This window comes from Pimephales promelas, chromosome 5 (assembly GCF_988280905.1).
Source record: "Pimephales promelas chromosome 5, fPimPro1.hap1.1, whole genome shotgun sequence".
Classification (NCBI taxonomy): domain Eukaryota; kingdom Metazoa; phylum Chordata; class Actinopteri; order Cypriniformes; family Leuciscidae; genus Pimephales; species Pimephales promelas.
Genome location: NC_142773.1, coordinates 8,013,697 through 8,039,516, shown reverse-complemented (window position 1 = coordinate 8,039,516; position 25,820 = coordinate 8,013,697). Strand labels below are relative to the sequence as shown.

The 25,820-nt window shown below is 35.7% G+C and overlaps 1 protein-coding gene across 3 annotated transcripts; it reads left to right on the top strand.

The window, feature by feature from the left end:
• The first annotated feature begins 966 nt into the window (after positions 1 to 966).
• On the top strand, positions 967 to 23,872 carry LOC120463448 (uncharacterized). 3 transcript variants are annotated; one of them, XM_039652574.2, is made up of 6 exons: positions 967 to 1,068; positions 3,430 to 3,465; positions 8,455 to 8,555; positions 16,252 to 17,942; positions 18,055 to 18,082; positions 18,405 to 23,872. In XM_039652574.2, the coding sequence occupies exons 3-6, from the start codon at positions 8,456 to 8,458 to the stop codon at positions 19,904 to 19,906; spliced, it is 3,321 nt and encodes a 1,106-aa protein (XP_039508508.2). In that variant the 5' UTR covers positions 967 to 1,068; positions 3,430 to 3,465; position 8,455; the 3' UTR covers positions 19,907 to 23,872. The 3 variants fall into 3 exon arrangements, with proteins under 3 accessions (XP_039508508.2, XP_039508498.2, XP_088987014.1); XM_039652564.2 differs by having other exon boundaries at positions 18,402 to 23,872; XM_089130888.1 differs by lacking the exon at positions 3,430 to 3,465 and having other exon boundaries at positions 997 to 1,068; positions 18,402 to 23,872.
• Positions 23,873 to 25,820: the final 1,948 nt, after the last annotated feature.

Here is a 25,820-nt window from a genome sequence, read left to right as displayed (position 1 = left end):
TTAATACTCACAGATTTTGTGGTTCAGATAAGATGCAGTTCTGGTTTATTTCTTTGCTCTTGGCTGACATGTGGCATTGCTATGGCCTGCTTGTGGCCCAGATCTGGCAAACAGGAGCGGTCCGGCCACGTGCGGTCATTCCACATGTGCCAGATTTGGGCTGGATCTGGGCCGAAACAATGTTGCTATCTGGGAAGTTCGAGTTTTAAATCCTTAAAATTCAATGAATCTAAACTTCTAAATTTAATCAATTTAATTGCAGTTGGTTTTAATGGTTATAAAATAAAGCCTAAATATAACAATTTTTTTTTTTTTATATTTGTTTGCGGTTTGTTTCTGTATGATGCCAAGACTGAACTGTGAACATGATGAAATCAAAACTAAAGAAATCAACAAGAGGGTAACTGGCTAAGCCAGAAAGGACATGGTTTCCAGTAAATGATGCAGAGAAATAACAGGATGTAACACTTCAGCACAATAACACCTTCGATGATGGGTACAGCTGTTGGTTATCAGTAACATTTTCCCACACTCTAGTTTCAAATGCTACTTTTGGTTTAAAAAATGAAGCTAGCAAATCTGCTTCACGTCGGGCTCGTAGTCAGCCTGTCGGGGTGGTATTCGCTATAACAACCGCCTCGCTATACATTATCCCTTAATGCATTAGTTAACATGAAATAACTAATAATAATGAAGTATGACATTTTTTTGTTGCATTTACCTAAAGGAAAAAAAAGAAGAAGAAAAATAAATCTTAATTTTTCAAAGATGAAAAGTTCTTCGTTGTTCAACAAGTGTATTAACTAATGTGACCAGATTCTAGTAAAAACTGCAGCAATGATGTTTAAATCAAAATACAAAAAGGAATAAAGGAAGTTATTAAGTCAATTAAACTCATTATTTATGATGGGAGCCATGAATGAGTTTTGATTGGTGGTACCCAGAATGCACTGCAACAAGCTTTATAACATTGTCACCACTGTTGAGATTCACAGTCTGATTCTTGATGTCTGTGTGTCTAGCAGAGTTAAACCAACACTGATCGAGGACCTTGAGAAAAATTAATCAGTGAGTACTTTTAAAAAAAAATTTCATCCAATAGAAATTTTCAATGTAATATATATAATTTTAAAGTAAAAATATTTATTTTTTACCTAGAGATATAATATACTAAATATAAGTAGTCAAAACACTTCTAAAAGAACGTAAGTTATTATAAAATTATTTAATTAAATAAATGTGAATCTGCATCTTTATAACAGAATACAATCCAACTATATTCAAGATACAGTATCTTCATATGATGCAACCTTGTGCATGTTTAACGGATTGTCACCATAAAAAAGAGAAAAAATCGTAGAACGAGCAATGCTATATATAAATATATGGATAGCATCATAATTGAAAACTTTAATTTATTATTTTATTAATTCATTAAATAATTATGCTAACTCAACTAATTTACTGTAAGAGCTGGATACTAATTAAATAATGTAAACTATAGTACATTTATTGATTAGAGTTGCATAGACTAAATATTTAGACTAATTGTGCATTTTTATTAATCTCTGCTTAAATATGGGTGCATGGAGGAATATAGCCTATTCCGCGCTCAAGCGCATGCATAAATCTTACCGCAAAGCACCAGTAAATGTAGGCTATTGATAATAAATGTGTCTGAAAAAATTAACGAGGCATTTTAATTGTTTATTAATAAGCTAGTGTTTTGTAAATCAGTATCGGCTGCAAACATATCTCCACTGTAAAGTGGATGCACCTTTAGAGGTAAATACACCTTTCATACAGATTAAGGTTGTGCGATATATCGCATGACCTTGTTATGCGCATCTCATCAGTAAAGCCGGTTCCTTGATTAGTAGTAAATCACCTTCACCTGCTTTCAGATGGAGCGGCATTTACTACAAAGAGCCGTAGTTCACTGACAAGCTCAGCCATATCGCATCAATATTGCGGACGTATCGCCAGCGATAATTAATGCGATATGGCTCAGCTTGTCAGTTAACTACTGCTCTTCGTACACAGCAAAAACTCCAGTGTTATATTAACAAACCTCAAGAGTGTTAAAGTTAATGAGATAATTAAGTCATTATTTGAGTGATGATTGACCATTATTGAAAACACCTAAAGCAGAATCACTGAAGGAGAAAATCTAAAATTGTAAGTCACCGTTATGGCAATCAGTGTTTGCTTTAGTTGGGCTCTTGATCCTTATATTTTTAACTTTAGAGTTTGTTTGGCTGTTGTATCTGAGTTATAACTGCTAGATGAACAAAGAAAATAAATTATCTAATGATGTTGGTTATATTATGACAATTATCATTTGAACTTTATGTTTGTGATTTATGCTGTTAGTTACAGTAAAACTGTGATTCTGCACAAATATCCAGAATTTTATGCATAATAAAAAAATATTTCTTTAAAGTTGTTCAAAAAAAATTATTCAGTTAGGCACACACAAACGTCAAGATTCAGTCAATGCATCTTAACAATGGTGTCGAGCAGAATATTCAATTAGGAAAAGTAAATTACATAGACAATTCAGATAATAATTTATTCATACCGCAATGCATGATGGGAGCCATTAATGAGTTGTGATTGGTGGCAGCCACTTTTTTTTCAAGGGGGGGGGGTATTTTATTCACATACACATACATATACATATGTAAAATGTATATGTATGTGTATTTACCACTGCAAAATGCATTATTATTGTCACCATTGTTGAGATTCACAGACTGGTTATTGATGTCTGTTATACTGATACTGATAATCATATGCTTTAGAATCATAAAGATGTTGCTAACAAGTTAAACCTAATCATCTCAATAATTTGTATTGTTTCAGATCACAGCATGATTATGCCATAACATAACCCACACTATCAGATCACGCTTTTCTTTGTTCATTTGACTATTACAAATAAATAACAGCAGACAAACAAAATTTAAAGTGAAATAAGGGTCAAGAGCCCTACTAAAGCAAACACTGATCGCCATAACAGTGGCTTCCAATTTGTGATTTTCTCCTTCAGTGATTCTGCTTGTTAACATCAGGTGTCTTCAATAATGCTCAATCATCACTAAATTAATCACTTAATTATCGCATTAACTTTAACACTCTTGGGTGTTCATTTAACACTCATATCTGCATAAGATCTTCCATCTGAAAGCAGGTGAAGGTGATTTACTACCAATCAAGGAACCGGCTTTACTTACAAGATGCGCATAACAATATCGTGGGGTATATTGTGCAGCCATAATGTAAACCTATTAGGCTCTAACTGAGTTAAGCAATGCAGGTCTGATAATGATTGTCAAAAATAATAAATTTCAAAGTAAAGATAAATATCTAAACAATTTCTTACTTTTATTCATTGGTCTAAATGCATTTTTAACTCATCTTTAACAGGATAAACTAAAGGAAGAGCTTTGGAGAACAGAGAAGGTGAGTGAAGAATCATGTTAAAATACGTGCTGGACAAGCTGTGACTAGTTTCTCTTATCTTTTTAAATAACATTTTAATGTTTTTACCTGGTCTGCAAGTCTGAGGAAAGTCACAGAGATAAAACCTTTAAACATCCCAAGAATTTATGTAAAATTAAAACTAATAGAACTAATAGTAATTGTTAACATGATGCACAGCAAAATCCTGAGTGTTAAATTAACACTGTGTGTGAAGTGAGAATTTTATAAACTCAGAGTGCAGAGTGTTACATGAACACTGAAGCAGTGTTAAAGTTAATGAAATAATTAAGTGAATAATTGAGTGATGATTGAGAATTACTGAAGACACCTGATGTTAACAAGCAGAATCTCTGAAGGAGAAAACAGTAATTTTTAAGTCACCATTATGGTGATCAGTGTTTGGTTTAGTTTGGCACTTGACCCTTAATTAATTAACTTTAGATTTAGTTTGGCTGCTGTATGTGTGTTATAACAACCATAATAACAAATAGAAAGGTGATCTGATGGTGTTGGTTGTGTTTTAACATAATCATTAATTGACCTGAATCGCTGAACTCATCAAGTGCATAAATTCTAGGTTAAATTTACCTTATGGCTTTTAGCAGAGATGGGAGTAGGTCACAGGTGTTCAAGTGTCAAGTCCCTACCATTAAGCAGAGGTGGAAAATCCAGGATTCAGAAAGTAAAGGTCCTGCCATATTTTTATTCCACCCATGAACTCACACAGCAAAAACTCCAGTGTTAAATTAACTTTCCTAGGAGTTAATTTGGCTCCAGACTCAAGAGTGTTAAAGTGTTACAAACACTCAATAGTGTTAAAGTTAATGAGCTAATTAAGTGATTGATTGAGTTATGATTGACCATTATTGAAGACACCTGATGTTAAAAAGCAGAATTAACATAGGAGAAAAATCACATTTTAGTCACCATTATGGTGAATGGTATTTGCTTTAGTTGGGCTCTTGATCCTTTAACTATTAATGTTAGATTCAGTTTGGCTGCTATATTTGAATTATAATTGCCAGATGAACAAAGGGACATGTTTATCAGGTATTGTTGGTTATGTTTTGACATAATCATCATTTGACCTGAATCAATGAACTCATTTAGAGCCTTTAATCTCTGACCTAATTGTATATTGGTCATTACAGAATCAAAGAGATTTTACAGCATAAGATCCATATTATTCAATACAATCCATATTATATATATAATTTCTTAAAAGTTGTTCTAATAAAAAAAAAAAAATCTTTGTTTAAGGCACACACAGACATCAATATTCAGTGTATGTAATATATTCATACTGCAATGCATGATGAGAGCATGAATGAGTTTTGAATTGGTGGTACCCAGAATGCAACATGGTTCATTATTGTCACCATTGTTGAGAACCACAGGCTGATTCTTGATGTCTGTGTGTCCAAATAAAATATGAAAATACTGAAAATTAGGGGTGTAACGATTCACTCGTTTTCTCGATGCATCGATTATAAATCCTGACGATGCATATGCATCGATCCTGAAACATGTATTTTGAATCGTGAATCGTTTATTTACGTGAATAATCGATTTAAAAGGCTAAGAATCGAATTAATCACGATTTTATAGCGATTCAGTGGTTTAAAATATATAAACACAACCTTAAAGTGTTCCTGGTACAAGCTGCCTCACGCATTGGCCGTCGTAAGACATCCGCATTTGATTGGTTTCACGCGCTCACTCACACACCCCTGATTTCTCACGCTGAAGCCTGGTCGGTCAAATGCCTAAAAGATGAGTTTATCTTTCTACCTGTTGAGCTACTTGTGTCGTGATCAGCTTGTATTACCGCAAATTAGTTCAATCTCCCGGAATCTAGAGCGAGCATGCATACGAGACAGGTTGTGCTCCAAACCGCGTATCGCGCGTGCACACACGGCTGCACGCACTCGGCAGAGAGAGAAATCGAGCGAGAGACCACCTTGCGTGTACGGAGAGTCTTTCCATGTAATAAATGAATGAAAGCGTTTTATTTCATAGTGCCCACGCAATGGCATGGCAGCTTTATCAATGGCTTGAGCGGTTTGCCTCAAAACTATTGCTTTCTCGACAGAGAGCTGGAGAGCTCAAACATGGACTGCTCAAAAATCTGTAGTTACATAAGAGCTATGGGACTGAGCGCGAGCAAAATCTAGTGAAAAGATGTTAACGAGTGCACTGAGAGGACGCAAAATGAAACTAATGAAAACGTCTCCATTAATTTGTGCATGTAGTCATTTAATGCAATACTTTAAAAGCCTTTTTTTTTAAATATTGGCTACTTAGGTAGGTTTCTTAAAATGCTAATTTGTAGGCCATTGAATTTTTTTTTTTATAAATGTGCCACTGTTTTATAAATGTGCCACTGTTCTTCCGACTATGACTGTACTTCATTTTATTTTTATTCTAAATTGTTTAATTATTTACTGTATTTTATTTTTATTATTATGATTTTTTATTCTAAACTGTTTTAATTATTCTGATTTCTTTTGATTATTTAAATTTCTTCCATGTAAAGCACTTTGAATTGCCACTGTGTATGAAATGTGCTATATAAATAAACTTGCCTTGCCTTGCCTTATAATAATATATTAATTAAAATTAAAAACAAACATGAACTAACATTAACAATGGACAAAATCCCCACTATCTGATCCCTGAACGCCACTGTGTAGGCTAATTCAAACCCAGACAAAGACCCATTGGGTGAAGCATTGAAATAATACTATAATGCATATAAAAAATCAAGAATCGAATCGAATTAATCGAATCGCATCGAATTTGGATGTGAATCGCATCGAATTGAATCGTTCTAAATTTGCACAAATCGTTCTTGAATCGAATCGAAAACCTATGAATCGTGAATCGAATCGATTCGCTGTCTACCCAAAGATTCACAGCCCTACTGAAAATATTATACTGTAGAATCACAGGCTGCTGTAATTATCAAGGTAAACCTGGCTCTCTAAACAGGTTCATTGATTCAGGTCAAATGATGATTGTCAAAACATAACCAAAACCACCCGATCAGCTTTTCCTGTTGTTTATCTGGCAATTATAACTCAATTATAGCAGTCAAATTAAATCTAACGTTAATAGTTTAAGGGTCAAGAGCTCAACTAAAGCAAATACTGCTAAAATTAGATTTTTCTCCTTTGTTGATTGATTCTGCTTGTTAACATCAGGTGTCTTCAATAATGGTCAAACATTACTCAATCAATCACTTAATTAGCCCATTAACTTTAACACTATCGAGTGTTAATTTTAACACTAACACTCTTGAGGCTGGAGCTAAATTAACTCTTAGGAAAGTTATTTTAAAACTGGAGTTTTTGCTGTGTGAGTTCATGGGGTGAGTTCATTTGGCTTTTGTTTATGAGTTATAGCTACCAGATGAACAAAGAAAAAAAATAAGATCTAATGGTTTTTGTTATATCATGACAATCATCATTTCAATCTAGTGTTTGTGATTTATGCTGTTGGTTACAGCATAACTGTGATTCTGCATAATTTTAACAATCTGAAACGCAAATGTCAAAGCGCAAAGCGCCAGTAACTTTTTTGGTGGATCCCGGTGCTGTTGCTATTTTCCCGGCGGGATAAATGCCTCTTGCACCTGGCGCAAATCTACAAGGGATTGGTCTGAAGTAGCTTCATTATTCATAGGTGTGGTTTGGGCGTAACGTGAAATAAACCAATCAGAGCGTCATCTCACATTCCCTTTAAGATCGTGATGAATGAGGTGCGCTTTTTCCATGGCGCAATATTATTATAACGGCGCATTTACCAGACACGCTTCACAATCGGTTCACAGCCGAGGAGATCGATGTTCTCGTCAGGGCCGTAAAAGAAAGAGAAGTGAGATTGGGGACGGGACAAACACACCCAAATTAGCTTCGGTTAAACATGCATATAATAATTTGGGTAAACGTGTAAGCTTCTATTTTTCCCATCGTCATGAACACAACAATAATTTCTCACATATTTTAATAGTTTTCCTTATAATAATGTATCATTTGCAAAAAGAATGCATCTGTAGATGATCGAATCATCCCACCCAGGGAGCGCAAGTTCATTCCCTACTTTACCAAAGGAAAAAAACGCTTTGCACTGGTGCAAAATAGGAATGATAAATGCGTTTGTGTATAAAGTCATTTGTGCCGGGTGCAAGATAGGGCCCATAATATAAAGGATTTCTTAAAAGTTGTAAAAAAAAAAAAAGAAAGAAAATCTGTATTTTATCCACACATAGATATCAAGATTCAGTCAATGCATCTCAACAATGGTGAAGAGCAAAATATTCAATTAGGAAAAGTAAATTACATAGACAATTCAGATCATAATTTATTCATACCGCAATGCATGATGCGAGCCATTAATGAGTTGTGATTGGTGGCAACAAGGATTATTATTGTCACCATGGTTGAGATTCACAGGCTGATTATTGATGTCTATGTTTCTGAATACAGATGAAATTGATTTGATCAGAACAATTTTATTAAATGTTTTGGATTATAAGAAAAATACAGATTTTCTTATGCTGTAGAACCATTAAACTGTTGCTAACAAGTTAAACCAAATCATCTGAATAAGTTCTCTTGAGTGTTAATTTAACACTCATATCTGCATCATGTCTTCCATCTGAAAGCAGGTAAAGGTGATTTACTACTAATCAAGGAACCGGATTTACTGATTAGATGTGCATAAAAATATTGTGAGATATATCGTGCAGCCCTACTTGAGACTTGAACATCTGTCACTTACTCCCATCTCTGGCATTCAGCAGCTTTATTTCTTAAAATGTGTACCTAAGACACTTAATTATAAACAAATCTATCTTTTTCTTTTTATTGTTATTCCTTACACATGACAACAGCTTGAAATGTGTTGTAGCCTAGTTCACATAACTGCAACCTCACTAAACTGTTTATCTCATCTGATTGTCTTTAGTATGGATTCCGTGGGAGTGTCTGTGATAAAAAAAGCAGCATTGGGGAGATCCTTCCAGTTGGGCATGCTGTATGACTGCAGAAGAGATGCATTAATACCAGGTACTAACACACACACACACACACACACACACACACATATATGTATGTATATATATATATATATATATATATATATATGCATATGCCATTTAATGAAAACAAGCTCATTTGTATGGCGAAATACCATGGCAAAATGGAGCCATTAATATGACAAAATGATTTGAGTTTGAATTTGTAAATTTGAATTATTTGCAAGTGTAATCTAACAAAGTTGAATTTTAGGTGGTAGTTTAAATAGTTCTGAATTTGATTTTTTTGTAACGAATATTGAACATTTGAAATTCATCAAACTGAAAGGTTTTTATGGCTGACTTTTAGACATGTATTTTCAAACAGCTATTTTTTTTGTTCTGAATTCAAATACTGCAAATATTCCGTTTAAAAAGTTTTCAAGATGAAGAAATTCGGAACTTCAAATTCAGTTTTCTAAAATTTAATCTCAAAAATTCAATCTCATAAATTCAGATCTTACAGAAAGTAGGTCACAAGTCATCCTCAGGGAAGAGTAGATTATCTCAGAAAAGTCGAACAGAGCATTTTGGCCAATCAGGGACTGCAGAAGTTTTCCAGTTGAACATGGTGGTGGTTCAAGAGGCTGCCACTCTCTGACTCTGATCATGAATCGCCCGGAGTGATTAAACATGCATAATTTTGAGTTTATATGTTAGGTAGCGTTCTCAGCATATGAGACATTTGTCTAAGAGGTTTCTGGTGTCAGTTTATTTTGAGTAAAATTGAAATTGAGAATGCCACCGTGTCTACTACACAGACAGGACGCGAGTGACACGACGCAACACAGTGCTTGAAGCGACTGTTGCAAAGAGCTGGGACTAGGTCAGAAATAGGATGGGGAATCCGTGTGCTGTTGGGGATTTCACGGGTCGCGTCACTCTCGCTGGCGATACGTCCGCGATATTAATGCGATATGGCTCAGCTTGTCAATGAATTACGGCTCTTTGTAGTAAATGCCGCTCCATCTGAAAGCAGGTGAAGGTGATTTACTACTAATCAAGGAACCGGCTTTACTGACTAGATGCACATAACAATGTCATGCGATATATATCGCCCAGCCATAGAGCCCTGCACAGGCCTCAAATCTAGACCCTAGCCCGGCCCTGGCCCGAGACGCTCAGGCTCTAGCCCGGCCCGTGTCAGACAGCTCAGAATGATCAGCCCGAGTCCGAGCCGAGCCGAACCACTCAGGGGTGTTCAAGTAATCAGATAATTAAGTGATTAATTTAGTAATGATTGAGCATTAATGAAGACACCTGATGATAACAAGCAGAATCACTGAAGGAGAAAATCACAAATTGCAGTTTGTGTTTGCTTTAGTTGGGCTCTTGACCCTTATACTTTCACTTTTATTTGTCTATTGTTATAGATTTATAACAGTCAAATGAGCAAAGAAAAGTGTGATCTGATAGTGTTGGCTATGTTTTGGCATAATCATGCTTTGATCTGAAAAATGAAAAAAAAAAAACTGAAACTTATTAAAATACTTTGGATTAACTTGTTAGCAACAGCTTTCTCATTCTACAGCATATGATTATCAGTATTGTTCCTACAATTCAAAATATTTAATTTACATTGTTCTGATCAAAACACTTTCAAATTAGTTAATTTAGAAACACAGACATCAATAATCAGCCTGTGAATCTCAACAATGGTGACAATAATAATGCATGTTGCAGTGGCTGACACCAATCACAACTCATTAATGGCTCCCATCATGCATTGCAGTATGAATAAATTATCTGATTATCTGAATTGTCTATGTAATTTACTTTTCCTAATTGAATATTCTGATCGTCACCATTGTTGAGATGTATTGACTGAATCTTGAGGTCTGTGTGTGCCTAAAATAAAGATTTTCCTTTTAAACAACTTTAAAGAAATCCTTTATATTGTATATAAAATTCTGAATATTTATGCAGAATTACAGTTATGCTGTAACCAAAAGCATAAATCACAAACATAAAGTTTAAATGATGAGTTTCATAATATAACCAACACCATTACATCACTTTTTATTTTTATTCATCTGGCAGTTAAAACTCAGTTACAACAGCCAAACAAAATCTAAAGTTAATAATATAACGGTCAAGATCCCAACTAAAGCAAACACTGATCGCCATATTGGTGGCTTACAATTTTAGATTCCCATTTCATTGGCTAGGCACCAACCAATAAAACGGCTCCTTTGAAGTTCCAAAAGTTAGTTTTGCATCTCATATATCACGAAAAGAGTAGCAAAAGTCAAGGCACGAAATTTGAACTTGCAGTGATAGATTTGAGAAGTTGCAAGTGCCAATTTGAGGTTGTACTGCGAATTTGTATTGCAAGTTTGTGTCTATCGTTGTATCTTAGTGACTGGCATTTTACACATTTGTGACAACTTGTCTGCAGCTTCAAATTCAGAATACAGGTTTGTGACTATTGTCTGTGAATGCAAATCTCAGCGTTCAAGTTCAGATTTTTATTTTCCAGGTTTTCACATCGGAGCTGTGAGTGTAAATGTTTGCGTACACATACAAATATTTATTGTACAAGTTCTCAAATTCACATCTACATGCTCTCGAGTATTGCTACTCTTTTACCTTCATACAAACAGGCCCGAGGCCTGGCCCGCGTGTGAACGTGATAATTGTCCTGAAGCCTGGCCCTAGGAGTGTAAATAAGTCGAGGGTTGTAGGCAGGGCTTAAAGTACTCCGGCGTGCGGCCGTGAGGGGGGAAAAAATTTGTGAACTTGCATGCGGTTTAATATTTTCGAGTCAATTGATATCACCTACCAATCTTATGAGAGGATCGCAGCTCTAACACGTTACAAGCCTATCAGAAGCAGAGCAGGGCGGGTCCACAGTGCATTAGCGTCGTTGGTGAAAGCATGGAGCGCTTCATAGTTCATAAAGTCCGGGGATGATGTTTTACCCACGGGTGTAATTTCCTATGCGGACATGTCCCCCCACTTTCAAATTCGTTTGTTTGTGACTTTTAACCGCACGCAGTCATCGCCACGGCACGGACGATCAGGACTGAGCCTGTGTGAAATAGCTCACTGAAAGCTCTACTTGCGACCATCGACTATAAAAATAGATTGCGAGTGCGACCCAGTCAGTGATGAAACGCCAGAAACAGCTTGACTAATGTCATCATGGATGAAAAGAAAGAAAGGAGATGTGAGTTGATTGATTCAGGAAATTAGCTAAATATTAAATGAAGAACATTCTGTGTAGCTTACTAAAAAACATTCTGTGTAGGCCTAACGAGTCAAACCGCAATTCAAACCGCAATATTTTCTGTCAGCAATGTATGACAAGTGCTGTCAAGGCATACGACTCATTTTTGTCCAGCTTTAACGTTTTAAAGTATTTAAAGGCAATCCATCAGTTCTTTCTTTCTGTCATCATTTAGCTAGGATTATGATCACGCTCTTATTCACGCAAATGCTTTAAAGTTTTTCCATTCCTTCGCGACAAGACAAAAGAGAAAGCGCTTTCAGTTAATGGCCTCCTGACACACACACACACACATAACGTACAGAAAGACGCGAACCAGTGTCGAGTTCTCTCGCACGCATGAACGAACAATAACACATATGTATGCCAGAATGTCCATTTTTTCGAGTATTCTCACAAGAACAGTCTTAAATGAGTAAAGTAAAATCTTAAATGAAAGTAAATAGTAGTGAGAGAATGAGATGCGTGAGATCCTGTCAGCAGCGGCAGATTTTAAAGTGACAGGACATGCAGGAGCCATTCTGTCTGATTAAAGTAAAGAACAGAGAAAATTACTAACTGCACTTGACTAAAGAACGCTTGTAGCTTTGAGAAGGATTAATCTATATTTCTTTTATAATTTATGCAGTGTGGACTGTTAAATAACCTTATTAACCAAAATTATGTTTGGTACAGATAAATATGACATTTATTATGGGTTTAATGAGGATTGTCTTAAGTTGATTGTCTCTATTTTTTTAAGCCTAACGTTAAACATTTTTGGGAATCCACTGAGTGTGGACTCATATAAACACTGAAGCAGTGTTGAAGTTATTGAGATAATTAAGTGAATAATTGAGTGATGATTGATAGGGGTGCATGATATATCGAATCAATATCGTTATCGCGATATCACGTAGCTCGATATACGTATCACAAGTCTCGTGATATTTATGTGATATTTTGTTTATGATACGTCCGGTCCGACATGCACCGTTGCATTTCCCCCGACTCATTTCCTGATTCTCCTTCTCCATAAAAAACATGAAATCAAGGTGAGGTTTAACTTCTCATGCAACAGATTTCCCACAGTGGGAACACTTTGATTTTCTCAATATAGAGTCGCTAGCTACTCGCTCCAAAGCTAATCGCCATCACTCTCTCACTTCTCCCTTGCTCCACACACACTTGCCGGCTCGATGCGCACACCAGCGCACAAGTATAAACATCAGGCCACCTGGCAACTTCATGCGTTTTCACTGATTGGATTGCTATCTGATTTATCAAAATCCGATCTTCAATTCCCGCGCTATATGCAGATTTAAAGGAGTGCATGTCACCGAAAAGCAACAGTTATGAGTTGCATTTTACAATCATCATTAGCTTAAATAAGAACAGTTTGTTTAATTTTAATGAAGACAGATAACTGTGTGAAAAGCGTCTGTGCCTTACTTTCACTTTGATTTCCAATAGTTTGCATGTTGGCTTGATGAAGAAATAACTTACTCAGCTGCTCATCTGCGGTGATGCATGTTGCAGTTGTGTGCGTCGACATATCTGGCCATAACGTGACATGCCTGTAATATGTTCTCATATTTAGCATTTTTGGGAGGAGTACATTTTACATATGTGGTTTCAACAATGAGATGCATTTACACTTGTCCAGTTTCGCCTGGAATGTGGCCCAGACCTCCCCCTGAAGTGGTTTGAGCGATCGGATTCAAATCCATCTCGAATGCGTTCATTTACACCTGGTCTTTTCACGATCAGATAGCTATCCGGTCAAAGAAAACACATGAAGTGGCTAGGTGTGTTCTGTAGACTTGCTCTTTATTTATTGTTTTTTACACTGTAGTGTACATACAACCAGTAAAACATGTCCTGTTCTGCAGACATTGTTATTATTTATTTATTCATGTTGTACCAGTCCAACTGTCAGTTGAAATAAACCTTATATTGTAAGAAAACTTGTTTTATTTATTAATCTTTTTTGATGCGTTTTCCCATAACTTTTGTAGTTTTACATCCGTTTAAAAATATCGAAATTAAAATCGCTATCGCAATATTCATTATCGATATCACAATATCACCTTCTTGTCAATATCGTGCACCCCTAATGATTGAGCATTATTAAAGACACCTGATGTTAGCAAGCGCAATCACTGAAGGAGAAAACCGTAATTTAAAGTCACCATTATGGAGATCAGTGTTTGCTTTAGTTGGGATCTTGACCCTTAAATTGTTAACTTTAGAAGTTGTTTGGCTGCTGTATGAGACTCATAACAGCTAGATGAATATATAGAAAAGGTGATCTGATGGTGTTGGTTGTGTTTTAACATTATCATTATTTCACAAATATTTGGCCTGAATTACTGAGCTAATGTATAGGCCAGTTTCTGAGTTAGATTTGCTTTATTAGTATTTGCAGCACTGATCTTCTATGGCATTATATTTTTAGCCTTTTCAATGAAATCAAATGATCACTTCTGAACATAAGCTCATTATTTATTTTTATTCATGCAGCAATGCATGTTTGGAGCCATGAATTAGTTTGTATTGGTGGCACCCAGAATGCCCTTCAACATGCTTTATAATTGTCACCATTGTTGAGATTCACAGACTGATTCTTGACGTCTTTGTGTCTAAAAACTGTATCAAATAAATCAATCAATCAATAAATAAATGTTTTTTATATGAGATGTGTATAAAAACTTCTTTGGATTACTTTGTAAAAGTTTAAAACACTATGCGGTGTAAGAATAGTGCTGCTATAATTAATGAAGTAAACCTAATTTGAGCTCTATATGAGTTCACTAATTCAGGTCAAATGATTTTTAAAAAATGATCATTTAAACACAACACCATAAGATCACCTTTTCTATTTGTTCATCTGGCTGTTATAACTCATGTACAGCAGCCAAACAAAATATAAAGATAGCAAATTAAAGAGCAAGTGCCCAACTAAAGTAAACACTGATCACCATAATGGTGACTTAAAATTACGGTTTTCTCCTTCAGTGATTCTGCTTGTTATCAGGTGTCTTCAATAATGCTCAATCATCACTCAATTATTCACTTAATTATCTCATTAACTTTAGCACTGCTCCAGTGTTTATATGAGTCCACACTAAGGTCATGTCCACATGGACACAGGTATTTTTATAACCGTGACTTTTTTTACGCGGTTCGGCCGTTCGTCCACACGGAAACGCAGTATCAGGACACTGAAACTGAACATTTTTGAAAACCCCTGCCAGGGTGCCCTTGACAGTGCTTGATAACGTGCTTTTGTGTTTTCATGTGGACAGAGTTTTTTTTTTTTAAATGCAGGAGGAAAACTCTGGTTATAAAAATACCTGTGTGCGTGTGGACAAGGCGTCAGAGTTTTCATTTAACACTGGGGATTTTGCTGTGAGGTGTAAATTCCAGATTCAGAAAGTAAAAGTCCTCCTCAGTATTTTGTTCCAATCACCTGGATTTGCTAATTCAGACCGGAGAGAGAACTAAATAGTGAAATCAGCTGACTGAGTTTATAGGTGGAATAAACATATGGCAGGACTTTTACTCTCTGACCCCTGGATTACCCACCTCTGAGGAGGATTAAACAACTCCACAAACAGCATTACCAGCATCACTTATTACTAACCAGACTGACTTTATTTTTCTATTTCAGACTTTAAACTCAAGTAAACTTGAGTTTTAATTTTGTGCATTGAATTTTTACAGTAACATGCTGTAAATTACAGTAAAGAACTGTACAGTTAATTAGTAAATTGCCAGTATTTTACTGTAAAAAAAACTGGGAAGGTCTAACAATGTAGTGGATCCTACCTCTCGCGACTTCCTTTTTTGCATTCTCTCATAAAGTAACCTTTTTATCATAGTAAAATATACATAGCCTATCATTCCCAACAAAAGTATTGTTTAGAGCAAAATATGTTGAAGATTAGTGGACAGGCAGTCGATTCATTAAATAAACTAATTAAATAGGGAGACTCTGGTCTCCTTTACTTTTTTTGGCTGAAGGTTGCAGGCTTGTCTTCTACTGGCTTTTATGCATCCAACTTTATCCATACACTCTCATCTAATCACTTTTCCCACAATTGTAGTATTTGGAGCGCACGATAGTTTTCTCGTGAACACACAGAGTTTCTCATGAGCATACGAAAGTCAGTATTTTTTTTTCAAAGCTCCCCTCAGGGGCTCCCGTAGATATCAGCTGAAAACAAGAGAAAAAATGAAGTTCTAAACAGAGTTTCTAGACTTAGTTCAGAAGGAGCCTAAACATTCAGTCCTGTCAGTCATTATTACTGGTTCGACCCCTATGAGGACAGCAAGTTTGTTTATCATTAACTATTAAGACTGAATGGGCAGGAGACCATGTGAAACAAGACATAACATAGTTTTTTTTTTTTAGACATAAAATGTGATTCTAATAAACATTAATTTTTGAAAGCTAATACACATTTTCCTTCTTCAGGGATCAGGCCTTGGAAAAAAGAGGAGATAGAGAAGAATAAGTCCTCTCGTCCCCAAATTAATACACAATTCAATGTCACTGCTTCAGACTCCATTCAAGACAAATCGAAATTACTGGATATTGACGGTGGGATGAGCCTGAGTATTTTAGGTGGACTCATCGAGGTTAGTGGAGCAGCAAAGTATCTCAATGACAACAAGAAATCTTTCATACAGCAGAGACTGACGCTACATTATAAGTCAACCTGTGAATTTAAAGAACTGATCATTAACCATTTGCCTAGCATTCAAAATATGCCAGACAATTATAATGATACAGCTACACATGTAGTGACAGGTCTGCTGTACGGAGCAAATGCCTACTTCATTTTTGACAGAAAAGTTTCAATAGATGAGGACACGACCACTGTGAATGGAGAATTAAAAGTGGCCATTGAGAAACTGAAGGGTCTTTCAGTGAGTGGAGAGGTTGGTGTGAAGATGAATGACAATCAGAAAAACGAGGTCAAAAATTTCACATGTACATTTTATGGCGACTTCCAGCTACCGTCTAACCCGACCTGTTTTGAAGATGCATGGAATGTTTTTGCTGATCTTCCAAAACTTCTGAAAGGAAACCAAGAGCTGGCAGTTCCTCTGAAGGTTTGGCTTTATCCTCTGGACAAACTTCACTCAAGAGCTTCAAATATTCATAAAGAAATCAACATGAATCTAATCACACAGATCGAATCAGTGATTGAGAGTTTAAATACAACTGAGATGAAATGCAGTGACCTAATGGAAGACTCTCCCGCTCAGACATTTGCTGCATTTCATGATCAAATTCAGCAAATGAAAAACAACTGCTACACGTACAAGTTGAGACTCATGAAGACACTCGGCTCTCTGCTGCCAAACATCCGTGGAGACGTGATGAAGGAAACTGCACTGAATGATCTTCTACAAGACCATGATAAATCTCCATTTAGAGAAAGTAATCTTGCAGAATGGCTGAAAGAGAGAGAAAGAGAGTCTGAAGTCATTAAATCAATCCTCCGACGGCTGAAGGATGCTGGTGCAAAGGTAGAGCTCAATGCAGATGCTATCTGGATGGGCCTGGAAGACGGAAATCTGGTGAGTTACACATTCACATCATTGGACTGCTCAGACGTGCTTCTTTCTGAACAAACTGCCTATCTGAGTTCTTCAAAACAAGGAGAAACTGCTAAGAAGAGCCCTGGTTCAAAGCAAAAGTCTTGGCTCACTTCAGTAAATAAAAAGATCATGAAGAGAAACTTGAAGATATTTGAGAATTTGATCAATTCAAAGGAAAGGTGTAAAGAAGACAGATTCATTGTGTCCTCAAAGGAAATGGAGAATCATCCTGGATCCTGCATTATTCTGTACAAAAGTGAGTGCGATGAAGCTGTTTGCTTTACTCCTCCATCCACACCAGCCTGTCCAATCACTGAAGAGGTCAAAGGTCAGAGTGTGGTTCTGAAGGTTCCTCCACCATGTCCTGCTACAGAGGAGCTCAGATTACTGTATAAACCGAAGCAGGACACAGTCTGGGCATCTGAACCTGTGCTGAGGGATCAAGACACAGTTACTCTGACTGATCTGAGACCAGGAACTGAGTATGACATCAAGTGTGCAGCGGTGGGGAAACTCAACTATACCGTAGACAGTGACGTAATCAACGTTACCACAGAGGTATGAAGAACTAGATTTAAATCATTGATTAGAAATATGTGCAGCAATGCTACTGTGTTTTTATAATTAACTTATGGCGGTTTTACAAATCAGTATCAAATGTGTTTTTCAGAAAAGTTCAAGGAACAGAGCAGTTACAGGTGAGACATTTACTTTTTTTTTATATTCTACCTGGCAGTTTTACACATATGTTGTGAAAATAAATGCTGTAGTCATGTACATTATTTAGGCAATGGCTTTCAAAAAAAAAAAGATTTGATTGTCTCAGCAGTCTATGAAAGGCAAAAATTCAGGTGGTCATTCATACTTTATTGTTTTAATTATTATGATGTAAGGCCGAATGCAGTTTCTCCCACAGATTTGGATACAATCGGCACTGTGTTACATTTTAAGCAGATGAAATGATGTTTGATCTGTGTATTTTTAGAGAATTTCACTGTAGTACCTGTCTTCTGTTAGCAGGTGTAGCAAACAGTGATGTGAGGATTGTTTTGCTGGGAAAGACAGGTGTTGGGAAAAGTGCAACGGGAAACACCATCTTGAGACGAGAAGCTTTTAAATCAATCCTGACTTCACGCTCTGTGAAAGAAACAACCGATTTTAACGGGAGACATATCTCTGTGATCGACACTCCAGGCCTGTATGATACTGGAGCTGATAATGTTGAGATCAGGAAGGAGATTGTGATGTGCGTCTCAATGGCGGCACCCGGTCCACATGTGTTTCTGCTGGTGATTCAACTGGGACGATTCACTCAAGAGGAGAAAGACACAGTTAAGATGATCCAGGAGTCTTTTGGTGATGAATCCAGAATGTACACCATGGTGCTGTTCACCAGAGGAGATGACCTTAGAGGAAGAAGAATGGAAGATTTCATTGAAGATGATGATAGTTTAAAGAGCCTCATCCAGCAGTGTGGTCACAGATACCATGTGTTCAATAACAACAAGACTAAAGATCAGACACAGGTTTCTGAGCTGCTGGATAAGATTGATTGTATGGTGGCAGGAAATGGAGGGAGTTTCTACACCAATGAGATGTTCCAGCTGGTGGAGAAGAACATCAGAGAGAGACAAAAGATAATAATAAAGAAAAAAGAAGAAGTGATCAAGAGAATAGAAGAAGTGCTGAGAGCCAAATATGAAACAGAAATAGAAGGGAAGAAGAAAGATGAAGAGAGAGAAAGACAAGAGATTCAGAATGAACTGAGAAAAAGAAAAGAGGAGTTTAAAAACAAAGAAGAAAAGATCAAGAAACAAACAGATGAGGCGATACAAAAAGAGATGAAGAGAAAACTGGAGATGAAACAGAGACAACTTGAAGAGGAGATTAAACAAAAAGAAAAATCTCTAGGAGAACAACAACAGGCCTTTATGAAATGCATGGAAGAGAAACATGAGGAAGAAAATCAAAACCTGCAGGAACGAATTCAAAGAGAAACAAGAGAACAAGCAGAGCATGAATATAATGAAAATCTTGATAGACGAGTGGCTAAAGCTTTAAAAGAAGCTGAGGAAAAACATGAAACCGAAAAGGCTCACGCTTTAAAAGAAGCCGAAGAAAAACATGAATCCGAAAAGGCTCATGCTTTAAAAAGAGCTGAAGAAAGACACAAGAAAAAAGTGGATGAAGTTTTACAAGATGCAGAAAAAAAACACAAGAAATTACTTTGTGAAGTCTATAAAGTTGCTGAAGAAAAATCCAGGGCTAAAGCTTTAAAAGAAGCTGAAGAAAAATTCATGACAGAAAAGGCTAAAGCTTTAAAACAAGCTGAAGAATATTTCAAGATGGAAAAATCTAATGCTTTAAAAGAAGCTGATAGAAAATACAAGAAAGAAAAGGCTGAGGCTGAAGCAAACGAATCATACAGATCAAAACGAGCTGGTTCCTGGGGTCACTATGTTCCTTTTTTTGGAGCAGCTGCTGGAAGTTTAGTTGGTACTTTTGAAGATATAGTGTATTAATAACAAATAAGCTCTCAATGTCAAGCTCAAAATCTGAGGAGTGAATTCAGGCATATTGGGACTAAATTTTATTCAATGCAATATTATAACTAATATAATACTATGAGTTATGATGTTTTGGTTTTAGTTGGACAAAATTTCTGGAAAAACGACAATATACAAGAAGGAATTTAGCTAATTCAGGCATAGAAATTGTTAGAGAAGACTAGATGGACACATATTAGCTAATGTTTTGAATCAGACCAGAGAAATGCTGTAGTAACCTTGTAACTTTGTCTTTTAGTGACTTGGGAGCCAACCTCTTGATGAAGATATGGGTATGATGATTAGCTTAGTTGACAGCCAAATGGTCTCTATTGTATTTGTTTAGGCTCTGATTATAATCGAGTTAAAATAATTCCAACAAAGTTTAAACAGATTGTTTTTCAAAAAGACCAGACTCTGTTTTCCGTTCTGTTGTTTTTGTGTTTTCGCAAATCGATGTCTGTGATCTTTAAGAAATTTGCTGAGAGGTTGCATTATTAAACCTACTCTGTTTCGGCAAACAGGCCAAGAAACGGAACTGCTATCTTCAACTTCAAGATGGTTGTTATGCAAGAACGTTTTAGACATTTTAAGAACAGTATATTCTGAACTACAAAAGATATATTAGAAACAATCTATATTATTGAATTTTACTTTTTTAAGAGACTGAAAAGAAACTAAGTTAGACAGACACCAACTATTTTCCATTTTTGTTTTTGTTTTTAATAATCATGCAGTGGTGTTTTTAATTTGCATAATTGTTCTACACAATTTAAATCAGGCCCAACAGTAGAAGATTTTTAATCATCATGCATGCACCTTAAAGTCAATTTGAAATCAAGACATAGTCAAGATTTTGACCACCATGTATGACATGCATGAATATGCATATTTCCATTTTGTAATTTTGTAATTATTTGTGGTTGTAAAGAGGCCCAGCAAAGGGTTTTTTCTGTCCCCTACATCTTAGGTCAATATCATTGACATCAAATTGACATTGATATTTTGACATCAATATGACTTTCATTTTTGACCTATTTTGTGACATCATTTTGACATCATTTGACATTTTGTTTGATGTCATATTAATGTTAAATTCACAAATTCACACATCAAATCCCCACTGGGAGACCAATTTGTCTAAGACTATTGTGACGCCAATCTTTGACTTTACCCGTATTTTAGAAGTTGCAGTTTCAGGACTGTTTATCATCTTTTGTACATTAGTTTACAGCTTTGTCAGATCTTAACAGCTGTAAAACAACAGTTTGAGACACATTCCCCTGAACAAACGCCGGTATGCGGTATGACAGAAGATACCTGTTCTTTCCTTTAAAAGGACATGTAGAAAGTATGTTTCCATACTTTCAAAGTTTGATAAGGATTATGAAAGTTTGCTTGCGTCCAGTAAATTTCTGTTTGCATATATGATTAAAAGGGGGTAATGAAGGAGCTAATAATTATTTCTGGCAACCTGTGTGTGTGTAGCTTCAAGAGAGTGACCATTTATGTTGTGGTACATCTTTTTATTCATTTATAATCATTTATCATTTAATTATACCATTCAATCATATAATCATTTTCAATAACCATTTAACCATTTATGTACTCATTTATCTGATTCATTTATCGTTCACTGTTAAAAAAAAGTTAAATTTAAGGTAAAATACCTGTGGTTGTCAGGATTTTACTGTAAAAAAAATATGGTGGGACCTTTTATGTTTTACGGGACATAAATTTACGGGCAAAAAAAAATATATAAAAAAACACAATGAAAAGAAAGCTTCTAGAGAGCGACCATTTATGTTGTGGTACATCTTTGTATTCATTTATAATCATTTATCATTTAATTATACCATTCAATCATATAATCTTTTTCAATAACCATTTAACCATTTATGTACTCATTTAACTGATTCATTTATCGTTCACTGTTAAAAAAAAGTTACATTTAAGGTAAAATACCTGTGGTCGCCAGTATTTTACTGTAAAAAAATATGGTGGGAACCTTTTATGTTTTACGGGACATAATTTACGGGCAAAAAAAAAAAAACACAATGAAAAGAATGCTTCTAGAGCGACCATTTATGTTGTGGTACATCTTTTTATTCATTTATAATCATTTATCATTTAATTATACCATTCAATCATATAATCATTTTCAATAACCGTTTAACCATTTGTGTACTCATTTATCTGATTCATTTATCGTTCACTGTTAAAAAAAAGTAAAATTTAAGGTAAAATACCTGTGGTTGCCAGTATTTTACTGTAAAAAAATATGGTGGGAACCTTTTATGTTTTACAGGACATAAATTTACGGGCAAAAAAAAAAAACACAATGAAAAGAAAGCTTCTAGAGAGCGACCATTTATGTTGTGGTACATCTTTTTATTAATTTATAATAATTTATCATTTAATTATACCATTTAATCATATAATCTTTTTCAATAACCATTTAACCATTTATGTACTCATTTAACTGATTCATTTATCGTTCACTGTTAAAAAATGTTAAATTTAAGGTAAAATACCTGTGGTTGCCAGTATTTTACTGTAAAAAAAAAAATATGGTGGGAACCTTTTATGTTTTACGGGGCATAAATTTACGTGCAAAAAAAAAAAAAAAAACACAAAGTAAAGAAAGCTTCTAGAGAGCGACCATTTATGTTGTGGTACATCTTTTTATTCATTTATAATCATTTATCATTTAATTATACGATTCAATCATATAATCATTTTCAATAACCATTTATGTACTCATTTAACTGATTCATTTATCGTTCACTGTTAAAAAAAAGTTAAATTTAAGGTAAAATACCTGCCAGTATACTGGTTGCCAGTTTTTTACTGTAAAAAATATGGTGGGAACCTTTTATGTTTTACTGGACATAAATTCACGGGTGAAAAAAAAACACAATGTAAAGAAAACCTGTGAAATTTACGGTAACAAAACATCAGTTTGACTGCCGGTGTTCTGTTGATTTTTGCTGCCTTGTCGAAAAATGCTACCGTAGCGCGAATTGATCCCAGAATATCAATTAAAGTCATATGAAATACAATTATAATACAATTCTAAGTGATGAGTTGCTACTGTATACTGTAGACTACTGTTTTTATTTTTAAAACGGTGTGAAAAGTAAAAATTATCATAAAATATTGATCTTTGACTTGTCAAAGTACACCTTTCCTCAAACTTTCATTTATTCTTTTTCAGCTGGCTGACCGTACAAATATTCATATGGTAGTAAGCATTTTTTTAAAGGGAAATTATACAATATAACAGGAAAATGTACCTTTTGTTAAAAAAAAAAAAAAAACTGTGAGTCTGCACATGCGCATAACCGGTAAGTAGCAAATCTCGATGGGTAGCACGAATCGCCAGAACACCGGTAAAAGACTGTCAACCACAGCTAGCCGTTTTTTTACCGTAAATTTAAGTTCAATGATCAAAAACATAAAAATTTCTACCGTATGTTTTACAGTAAGTTATGATAAATGCAAGGGTAAGGGTTTTTTACAATGTACTTTCAAAATCCATACATTTAACAGTATTTTACTGTAAAACTACCTGAAATGTCTTATGAGAGCAATTACAGTTTTTCACGGTATATAAGGGTACAGACTGTTAAGCAATTCAGTCTTTTCCATTGCTTTTTTACAGTATTTTACTGTTCAAATTATGATTTTTTTACAGGGTTCATTTCACTGATACAGTTATTGTTCAGTCATTTTATATTATTTGTCCATAACTGTTTAATCTTATGTTAGGTTCTGTTGTCTTCAAAAGCAAGTAAGAGATCAGAGAGTGTCTCCATTTAAAGGTTTTTAACGTAAAACGCTTGTGATATAATAACACAAGAATTTGTGAGGATCAGATTCAGTTTTACTGTAATAGACAAAACTAAGATTACTCAATAAACTGTTCTTATTTTACCTTCAGTTTGTCTCCTGCGTTCTTCTTCTGTTACTGGACAAAATGCATACAAAATAAATAAATAAAAAACACTTTTGGGGGAACAAGACTTGCTGTGAAAGCATTGTGGGTGCACAGCAAAGACCCCAGTGTTGAATTACAGTGAGGTGAGGATTGACTAAATGAATGGGGAAGACCTATGAGGGAATCTTCTCCCAAGGGGTGACCCCCGAAGCATAACTTCTGTCTGATAACTTCTCTGATGGTGCAGAGGCACAAATTTGTAATGGTTCGGTTCTTTGAATAGAGTGAAAACTCCCCGAATCGTTGCTTACAAGTATGAAAAGATTCAGTCTGGAACTCAGTCAGAAAAGTTATTTTTGTTGAGATCTTGTTCAGTCCGCTTTGAGATCTTGTTCTGCTTGAAGTTTTCAAGATTCAGTTGAGATTCTCTGTTGAAATCTTTTTTTAGCTTGAAGTTTCAATTCTGGATTCAGGTAAGATTCTCTATCCGGGTGTTGTGGTGGCAATTTCAGTAGATTTACTCACTAGCATTGTTGTGGAAACGCAATAAGAATGGAAACTATATAAAGTCTTATAAACAGTTTCCACTTAAAAGCTGTATATAAAAGACTATCTATAAAGTCTTATAAGCAGTTTACATGTAACAAAAAAGTATAATAATAAAAGACTACCTATAAAGTAATTGGAAATAACTGAACAAATTGCCTGTTTCATACAACAACATGGACAAACCGAGCCATTGGGTTACATTTTTAATTACATTTTTTTTTTTACAAAACCCAAATTTGGGTTAAAACAACCCTGCATGTTTTAGAGTGCATATTAGGCACCTCCAGTCCAGACCAAGCTCACCTAGTCTAGTTGTGACCTGACAGGACTTGTGAAGTTTGGTTGGCCCTTTGTCTTTGTTTAGTTTTTTGGTAATCTGGGGCTTAGACCCTGGTGTGCACTGGTTAGCTACTTAGCCAGAGACACCACATCCAGCCCAGATATCCGTCCACCATATTTATTTTGCATGACAGAAGGGATTGTGGGGATGGGCTGTAAAAAAGGAGGGGCCAGTCGACAGCACCTAGAACAGTTGCCTGACCCAGGTCATTTGTAGGCCAGTGGCCAATACCTTGAACTTTAACTCTTTAAATTCTGTGCATCATTAGCCGCATTTCCACTGCCGGGCTAGGGCTGGGCCAGAGCTAACAGCGAGCCGAGCCGAGCTAGTGGCCTCGGGCCTCAAGCACCGGGCTTGCATTTCCACTGCCGGGCCAGTAGCCCCGCAGCGCTGCCCTAACCCTCGCCCCTAACACGCCTTTCTGGTTCAAACGTCATACAACCCAACGCATTTCAGCGGGTATTGAAATAATTTGAAATAGTTATGCATGCTTTCATAATATCTCGACTGGACTACTGTAATTCTGTGTATGTCGGCGCCCCTCAGGCTTGTGTTTCACATCTACAATTAGTTCAGAATGCAGCGGCTCGGCTTCTCTACGGGAAACGTAAATATGGTTCTGTCACACCAGTATTGATCTCGCTACATTGGCTGCCGCTCAAATATAGAATTGATTTCAAAATTCTATTGTTTGTTTTTAAATCCATTCGTAATGAGACACCACAGTATTTAACAGATTTGCTACACCCCAACGTTCTGTCAAGGTCACTTAGATCCGCAAACTCCGGAATATTGCAAGTCCCCAGGATAAGATTAAAAAAAAGAGGTGATCATGCCTTCTCTGTCATCAGCCCTAAATTATGAAACACTCTCCCGGTTCATATTAGAACTGCCACAACTTTATCTACTTTAAAGTCCTCCCTCAAGACGCAATTATTTTCTTTGGCGTTTTAATTATACCTTGATTTTGTTTCAGGATTTTATTTTTATGTGCTACATCTATTTTACAGCGTGTGTTTGTTTTATCTTCTTTTGTACAGCACTTTGGTCAACCTCGGTTG